General features: G+C 29.9%; 1 protein-coding gene across 1 annotated transcript; it reads left to right on the top strand.

Moving 5' to 3' along the window:
• The first annotated feature begins 3,499 nt into the window (after positions 1-3,499).
• LOC126884556 (uncharacterized) lies at positions 3,500-4,152 on the top strand. The gene has a single exon (XM_050650516.1). It carries the CDS (start codon positions 3,611-3,613, stop codon positions 4,109-4,111), a length of 501 nt encoding a protein of 166 aa, XP_050506473.1. The 5' UTR covers positions 3,500-3,610; the 3' UTR covers positions 4,112-4,152.
• Positions 4,153-10,086: the final 5,934 nt, after the last annotated feature.

The following is a 10,086-nucleotide window of genomic DNA, read 5'->3' as shown; positions in this document are numbered from 1 at the left end:
ATGTTTTAAAAATTATAAAAGTGATGACCTTCAATCGTCAAATATTTATAAAAACTGTGTGTTTAATGGTACTTACATAAATAAATTAAAATAAACTTTTGGTTTTGAACAGTTTTATTCATGAAATAATCGCAACAAATTGCACTCGACCTCTGAAATTAATATAGAATTTCAGAGCTGTTGTGCAATTACTACTGAGAATTATCTACCGTAGAAAATTACCGATAGAATTTTTTTAAGTAGATTGTTTCTGTTTAATGGCAACCAGTTTCCTAGTTTTGACAATTGTCACATTTAAGAAAATATCCATAATACATATACGTATTAAAAAAATAATCTTACGAATATCACACGACAGTAAGAATAAATAAGAAAATAATGCTTAATTTTTACTTAAATTTGTTGTCATTGGTCAATAGCCAATCGAGCCCTGCGGGCTCTCGTGTCTATTGCCAGACAACAAATTTTCGAAAAACTGTCGCTTTCTTTTCAATTTATTCTCACTCTCTTTTGATATTATACCCGATTATTTCATTCATAGGAGATTTTGACCAATAGAAAGATACACATATCTAAATTAAATTGATAGTTTTTGATAATTTCCCGTCGTCAAGTATATTACGTCAGATGCCCTTCGTTGCTACGAAAAAATACATTCAGTGGCATTAATGACAATTATTGTTTTAAAAATTATTAAAGTGATAACTTTCAACCCTAAAATATTTATAACAACTGTGTGTTTAATTGTACTAATTTGTACTTACATAAATAAATTACAATAAAATTTTGTTTTTGAACAGTTTTATTCATGAAATAATCGCAAAAAATTGCACTCGATCTCTAAAATTAATATAGAATTTTTGCCCTCGTGACACTTTTGACATAATTTCACTCGCCTTTGGCTCGTGAAATTAAAACTGTCAAAGTGTCACTCGGGAAAAATTCAATAATTTTAGAGCTCTTGTGCAATTACTACTGATTATTTCATTCATAGGAGATTCTGACCAATAGAAAGCTACAGACATCTGAATTAAATTGATAATTTTTGATAATTACCCTTCGTTAAGTATATTACGTCAGATTCCCTTCGTTGCTACGAAAAGAATACATTAAGTGACATTAATGACAATTAATATTTTAAAAATTATAAAAGTGATGACTTTCAATCGTCAAATATTTATAAAAACTTTGTGTTTAATTGTACTAATTTGTACTTACATAAATAAATTACAATAAAATTTTGGTTTTGAACAGTTTTATTCATGAAATAATCGCAACAAATTGCACTCGAACTCTAAAATTAATATAGAATTTTAGAGCTCTTGTGCAATTACTGCTGATAATTTTTGACATTTTCCTGTCGTCAAGTATATTACGTCAGATGCCCTTCGTTGCTACGAAAAAATACATTCAGTGACATTAATGACAATTAATGTTTTAAAAATTATAAAAGTGATGACTTTCAACCGTAAAATATTTATAACAACTGTGTTTAATTGTACTAATTTGTACTTACATAAATAAATTACAATAAAATTTTGGTTTTGAACAGATTTATTCATGAAATAATCGCAACAAATTGCACTCGATCTCTAAAATTAATATAGAATTTTTGCCCTCGTAACACTTCGATATAATTTTACTCGCCTTCGGCTCGTGAAATTAAAACTGTCAAAGTGTCACTCGGGAAAAATTCAATAATTTTAGAGCTCTTGTGCAATTACTACTGATAATTTGTAACACATGTGGTTGAGAAATCCAACGTGTTCTTTTGAGCTCTCGGTCCCATCTGCTAGCTTCGGTGAGAGGTTCTATATTGTCAAAATTAGATGCTATAGTAACACATTCATTATCGTTCCATTTTACAAAAAGTATATGTCTCCATTACATCACACTGCAAATCATATGAACCACGAGCTTCTTTACTAAGGACTTTCGGATTTTGTATAGATAACTACGATAATATATTTTATCGCCAACCGTCATTAAAGTCATTCATTATTGTACTCATTTACCCTCATTTGCGGCAGTAAAGTAACACTTTATTGTACTGAAAGGAGAATTTTACTTTACCTGCCGCGATTAATCAAATTAACCGAGATTTAATGTAAGTGGTCGATGGCAGTAATGGAATGGCGAGTATTTGAGTGAACTTAAAATTTATTGACTTTAATTGTTAAAAACATTACACAATTGGCGATATTACCACTTAAATTTATGTCAAAAAGGAAAATTCTGTAGTATTTTATAATTCATATTCATATAAAATAAATTAAAACTTAACCGATTTAGTAATTATTCAATATTGATAACTATCGATTAAAAATCAAAAGCGGCTATCTTGCAAAAGTTATCTATCATCACCGTCACTGTCATGAAATTATTATGATGTCTAAAATTTAAAACGTTTTTAAATTGTAAGTAAGTGTTAAAACCAAAATCAAATTGTTGGCGATAAAATTTTGTATGCACCACGTCAGTAAAGACTCTTTATCGAACTCGTCTGTTATTCGCCTCGCTCGCTATGCTCGCTCTGCTGATAATGTCAGACTCGTTCCATAAAGACTAACTTTACTGACTTGGTACATAAATAACTATTCCCGCAAGGTTGCTGCTGCTCGGTATCAACATTTTTGTAAATAAATTAAAAAATCTCTGCTGGTAAATAAAATGTCAAAGAACGTCCACTGACTTGCAAGTTCAGCAATGCAATCTAACATATCAAGTGCTAGTCTTGATCCTAAGGTCAAATCTTCACGATCATTTTTAGCGATTGTTTTGCCATCATAAAAATCAAAATTATGGTATGACAATATCCGCTACGATAAAGAGTTCAAAATTTATATTTTGCTGCAAGGTTCCTGTTGCTCGATATAGTCCATTCGCTAATCTGAGACACAACTGTCTACACTACAATCACAATAAAGATGCACTAGAAATAAACAAGCACGAGGAGCACTGCCAAATCATGATTTGGGAGTACTCCTCGAGCATTCAACGTGCCTTGGTTTGTTTATTTCTATATAGTGCATTTTGATTGTGATTGTAGTGTAGAGAGTTGTGTCTCAGATTAGCGAATCGACATATCTATTAATAGAAAAAATTGTTCGGGCCAAAAATATTGATTCTTGCAATTTGATTAAAAAAAATGTTAAAAAAAATTGGCCCACTTTTCACGTAGGCGACTTCTTGAACCTTATTCTGGGATGTCTCACGAACGTGATTATGCAAAAAATTCTCATGAGAATATTTTTCCCTTCGAACCCGCCGTTTTCGCCTTGTCTATAATAAACCTTAGTTAAATTGAATGTAGAATAATTTTTATACAACACTCTTCACGCTAAACCGCATAATTTTATAAATATTGATAGAAATCGTAAAAAAAACTACTAATTTACCGAATTCTACCACTTCCCCCTAAATCATACTTTGGAGACATTATTAGACATGGCAGCCGCCTGTCATAATTTTAAATATTATCCCATGTCCAATGTGAAAAAATCAACAACCATGTGATAAATAATGATTTAAATTTATTTACAAACCTTGTCAAAATGATGTATTTCAAATGTCACCTATATGTATATAAATTTTAAAAATTCTTGTAAAAATGGGTAAAAAATATTCAGCAACTGATGATAATTCCAATAGAAAACGAAGTCCAGCCAGAAGAGTCCCGTCGAAAATTTTTCGCAATCCGTTCCTGAACTTCATGAGAGATTTCCGCAGGTCAGATAAACAAAATCTAACAGTAACCGAATTAATAAGAAGAGGAGCCCAAATTTGGCGACAAATGAGCGAAAAAGACCGCGCTCATTACATTGCGATGTCCAAAAATGCTCCTAAAACTACAGTTGCTAGAAGACGGCGTCGAAGAAGAAAAGGAAGCCGCAGTAGGAGTAGAACAAAAAGACATAGATCACGATCATCTCCCAAACAGTGTGAACTAAGCGATGAGGTAAATCGATTGGCCGAAGATTCAGAGAAGGCTACAAACGAAGAACAAGTCAAAAGCTCTAAGAGTGATGAAAAAAATATAGACAAGGAAGGCGGATCGCGACTGAGGTTAAAAACTTCCGATTACGATGGACTAAGAAGGGATTATATTTGATACGTTTTGTAAATTTTAAAATAAATTAGTGTTGTCTAATATGTATAATATTTATTTTAAAACGAAAATAATAATAGGGATTGTAAGAGTGCCTAATTTTTATTGCGGAAACACCGTCACAATAATCATAAAACCCAACGTTAATCTTATTGTATGCAATAATTATAAAAAGGAATAATAATTATTATTATTTCTTTTTATAGTTCTGAAACCGCGAAGGGAGTGGAGTGGGCATCTTAATGTCGTGTTTTGTCCGCCTCCAAAAATATCTTTATTTCCGCCCCATTTCTTTTAACTCATGCATAGGTCTTTTGCATATTCTTTTAATTCGGTCGATTCATATTGTTGGGGATATTTTTCGTAATCTTGGGCCTTCTACCTTTTCCTCAATAATTAGTCATTTAAAATTGAGTTATTTATCCTTTGGTCAGCCCAAAATATTTTTAAAATTCACGAGGAAGAATTTCCTGTAGCTGGCTGTATCGGTACCTATATTCGGCTGCAATGCTATTCAAATTGGGATTAATTTTTTTCGAATCCTGAGAAAACTAATAAGTATTTTTGAAAAATTTAAACGCAGAATGAAAGATTACGTTATTAGCGAGGGCCGAAAGTCCCTGAGAACTTCTATAATGTTTATTTTAATAAGTTACAGGGGTGAAAAACTAAGAGAAAATTTAGTGTGATATTTAATTTCAAATGTATCATTCAAAATAAACTTTTTATTTATTTTAAGGGACTTTCGGTCCTCGGTAATAAATTAGTCTTTCATTCTGCGTTTAAATTTTTCAAAAATATTTACTGGTTTTTTCAGGATTCGAAAAAAATGAACACAATCCCGTGGTAATATTTTTCAAATCTATCTTTGTCTTAAAACGCACTCAGCCGAATATAATATTGTCAGCATATATTGTCAGTCAGACACTGACAATCAGTGACAATTTTAAATATTTGACATTGCATCGGGAATATGTTGAGTTATTGATTAAATATTATTGATATATATATTATTTGATAAATAATTGATTTAAGACGTGAACTTAATAAAAAGTTATTTATTGTGTATTATTTGTGGAAATAAAGCGGATTGGTCTCTTTTCTCTTCTATCACTGATAATTTCATGGAAATAGATAATAATTTAAATTACCAACAATTTTTAAATAAATTAAACGAATATTGTAAGATATGTATACCGGAGAAGAGAACAGGGACTAATCCACGATTTAGAAAAACTTGGTGGAATGACAATTGTAAAAAGGTAATAGAAGAACAAAAACTAGCTTTACGCAAGTTTAAACTACAGTCTAATATACAAAATTATATAAATTATAATAAATGTGTAGCGAAAACCAAAAAAGTTGTATTAGAGAGTAAGCGTAATGCATGGAGAAATTTTTGTAAAACTTTAAACAAAAATACACCAATTAAAGATATGTGGAATCAAGCCAAACGATTACAAAACATTTTTAAACCACAAGTAAATCCAGTGACTGAAGGAGAATGGGTTGAGGAGTTTTTAAGAAAATTATGTCCAGATAATATATTTTCAAAAATTAATGTAATGGAAAGAAAAAACTCTATGCATCCACTTTCAATTCCATTTAGTTTCTGTGAATTAGAAATAAGCCTTAAGAATAAGAAAAATACTTCTCCAGGTATAGATAATGTACATTATATTATGTTGGCCAATTTACATCAAAAAGGGAAAGAAACACTATTAAATTTTTTTAATCAAATATGGTTATCAGAAGATATTCCAGATAACTGGAGAGAGTACCGGGTGATTCCTATTCTCAAAACAAATCGGAATCCTGATTCAGCAGAATCTTATAGAGGTATTTCATTGAGCTCCTGCATAACAAAAACACTGGAAAGAATGATAAAACTTAGGCTCGAAAGTTGGCTAGAAAAAAACAATAAATTATCACAAACACAATTTGGATTTCGAAAAAATCATTCTACTGTGGAAGCTGTGAGTCATTTGGTAACAGATATAAATTTAGCGTTTACGAAAAATTCTTCAGTAATCGCTCTTTTATTAGATGTTGAAGCAGCATACGACAACGTTAATTTAAATATACTATATAACAAAATGATACAAATAGGTCTGCCAGAATGCTTCTGTCAAAAAATAATAAAATTGTATGACTGTAGAAAAATTTATATATCGGTAAATAATAACACATTTGGTCCAAGAGTAGCGATGGGTGGTTTACCTCAAGGAGGAATATTAAGCCCTTTGTTATATTTAATTTACACTTCTGATATAGAAAAAAATTTAAACTCAACAAAAATTTTACAATTTGCAGATGATATAGTTATTTATCAAGAAAACATTAAAATAGAAAATGCAGTCAAATCCATTGAAGAAGGAGACAAACATATTAAAATATGGAGTGAATTACATGGACTAAATATATCTGATTCCAAAACCAAATTATGTATTTTTACAAGAAAACGAAAAGAAATACCCAATCACATCTTAATAAACAATATATCCTATGCTGTACAAAGTTATGTTAAATATTTGGGTATTACTCTGGATAGACAGCTTCTCTGGAAAGAACATATAGACAATATAGTTAAAAAAACAGAAAAAGGAATAAACCTTCTTCGATTCGTATCACACTTACGTTGGGGAGCAGATCCAAATATTTCTTTGTTGTTATTTAAAAATAATATAAGAGCTATATTCGACTACGGATCAATATTATACAGTGACGCATCACAGTGTCATTTAAATAAAATAGACAAAATCATTAATAAATCCCTTAGATTGTGTATAGGAGCCCTAAGAAGTACACCGATAAATAATCTACAAGTTGAATGCTGTGAAATGCCGATGGATATAAGACGAAAAAAACTTGGCATCAACCTTTTAGTTAGATTGTATGAAAAAAAGGCAAGTTTAATTTCCAAAATACATCAACTGTTTTTAGCAGACTTGACAGAAAAATATTGGATAAAAAAGAAAACTCTAAATATGGTAGATTTATATTCAAAAATGACAATATATGATAAACAACTTTATAAATATGACATAAACCCAAATTATAATACTGACTTTAATAGTATGGAACAAGTTCAGGTATACTTTTTAAGGGACTATAGCAAGTTGCCTATATCTTTAAGAAAATTAGTGTTTATCTCCGACAGTTCACAAATGTTCAAAGATTATTGTATGCTATATACAGATGCATCAAAAAATATTGAAGGTGTGGGATGTGCCTATTGGGATAGCAGTAATAAAATTAGTAAAATGTTTAAACTAAATTCTATTATGAGTATATACACAGCTGAATTAATAGCGATAATGGAAGCACTAAAATATTTATCTAATATAAATCATTCAAAGTTTATAATTTTTAGTGACAGTAAAAGTTCTCTTAGTAAAATTAGTGCTATAAATCCTAAATCAAAAGTGAACTACATTGAATTATATATCATAAATAAAATTAAAGAACTTCAGCAACAAGGAAAGTCTGTTAAGTTGGCATGGGTTAAAAGTCACTGTGGAATAACTGGAAATGAAATGGTAGATGAATTGGCTAAAAACGCGGTGACACAAGGAGTATTAACCCATTATCTTTGTACGCCAAAAGATATTGAATCAAATTTATTCAAAGAGATTAAGAAAGAATGGAAAGAAAGGTATATTGATGAAAACGTAAATACAGGAAACCACTACAGATCAATCAGAAACTATATAACGGATAAACCTTGGTTTTCTAAAATGGAGTCGACAAAAGATATGATAAGAACCATATGCAGAATGAGATTTGACCACTGTCTTACTCCATCATATTTATTTAAAATTAATATAGCTGATAGTCCACAATGTATTTGTGGACAGTTGGGCAATCTACAACACAAAATTTTGACCTGTTCTCTTATCTCTAATAAAGTTAATATGTTTTTAAATTCACTGTATTCTTTGACTGATGTCCACCATCCCATTAATTTAAATTATTTATTAACATTAGAAAATAATGAGTTGGTATACCGACTATTGTATAAACATATTTTAGATATTAAGCTTAAATTGTAATTGTAAAATATAGAGTAAGTATTTCTTGTAAATTGTTATATGTTAAAAGAAAAAGAAAAGAAAAGAAAAGAAAAAAAAAAAGAAAAGAAATATAAAAAAAAAATAATAATAAAATAAAAATAAAAAAAAAATAAAAAAAAAAAGAAAGAAAAAATATAAAAAAGATATATAAAAAAAAATAGAAAAAAAAAAATATAATAATTAAAAAAAATATAAAAAAAAAAATATGTAGATAAAAATGAATGACGAACTTGGACAGTCCATAGTAAAATAGCTTTCGAATGAAGTAGAGGGCTAAAGAAGAATGTTGCAGTTTTTGCTGTGGAACTCTGAGAACATCATTTGGAAAAAAATTAATAAAAATATATATATATAAAAAATTATTAAAAAAAAAAATACAAAAATAATTATTTATTAGTAGAATTGTTTGTTATATTAGTATTAGTTTTAGGATAAGATACGAAAAAATGACTAATAAAATAACAAATAGTAAAATTGGCGAATGGATTTAGTGTCCGCAGTCATATAAACCCAAATAAACAACAATTATTTGTGGAAAATCCAAGCAGAGAATACATCAGGATAATATATTCTGTCATCCAAGTATTTTGTTGTTAAAGATGTTCAAAATTGTAAGCGTTCCATAACAATATATTATTAAAAAATCACTTTAACACTTTTCCTCTTTTCTCGATTGATTATTAGTCTTTGTTGTACAAATAAATTATTACAATCACTGAATACATAATTAGTGAAAAAATTATCACATTTATTAACTGAATTAATAATTTGCAATTATAAAAATAACATTTATCCAAGAACATTCAAAACCCATCTCTTTAAATTAATGATGACATTTTCAAGTAGAATGACATTCTAGTAATGTTTACATATCCATACCAGTGTGAATTTTACTACACGTAATTTGCTGTGTAAAGACAGAAAAAGTAGTGATACACGTAAAATATTTGCGAATTATGTACCCATAGCCTTAATTACAAGTAAAATTTAATAAAAACATTTTGGTACAATCTTGGTAAAAGGTATATTAGTTTAAAAAGCCCCTGGGCCTCGATTTTTGACCCTTCGCTTCGTTATTGAACGTATTCGCTACGTATACTAAACAGATACGAAGCGAATACGTTTGATAACGAAGCGAAGGGTCAAAAATCGAGGCCCCGTAGGGCTACAAACATGGAAACAAAACGTTTTTGCTCTGTAGCAAGAGCATCATTAGGTTACAAGAACATGGTGAGCCAACCAAAAAATACAAAGGTCAAACCCTTTCAAAAACAGACTAAAAGTCTCATATAGATGCACACATGTCAAAATCTAAACGATGGATATAATTCCTATGGCTACGGCCCTAGGGCAATAGGAATTATATCCATCCTTTGGATTTTGACATGTTTGCATCTATATGAGACTTTTAGTCTGTTTTTGAAAGGCTTTGACGTGTGTATTTTTTTGGTTTGCTAACCATGTTCTTGTAACACTGATGATGCTCTTGTTACAGAGCGGAAACGTTTTGTTTCTATATTTGTAGCCATATAGGGGCTTTTTAACTAATGTGCCTTTTACCAAGACAAAAATTTTTTATTAGATTTTATTTGTAAAATTCTTCTACAACAGAACATTTTAGTTGCATCTATCTTCCTTTTTTCCACTTGTCTTATAGTTCCTTAGGTTCCGTCGGGTTCCGAGGCTTTATATCGGTTCTTTGAGCCTTGTTTTCTTTTACAATGGGTAGGATGCTAACCTGGCCCATCAACCCTTATCCTGGCCTATCATCCAAGCGAAGTGAGACAAGGTGACTCATTAAGCCCACTGCTCTTTAATATAATAATGGACGAAATAATAGAATCAATACGTAAAGGTCATGGTTACAGAATGAAGAACAAAGAAATCCAAATATTATGTTCTGCA

Source organism: Diabrotica virgifera, chromosome 5 (genome assembly GCF_917563875.1).
Source record: "Diabrotica virgifera virgifera chromosome 5, PGI_DIABVI_V3a".
Taxonomy (NCBI): Eukaryota; Metazoa; Arthropoda; class Insecta; order Coleoptera; family Chrysomelidae; genus Diabrotica; species Diabrotica virgifera.
Note: the sequence above shows the minus strand (reverse complement) of the source record. Positions and strands in the feature narration are given on the sequence as shown.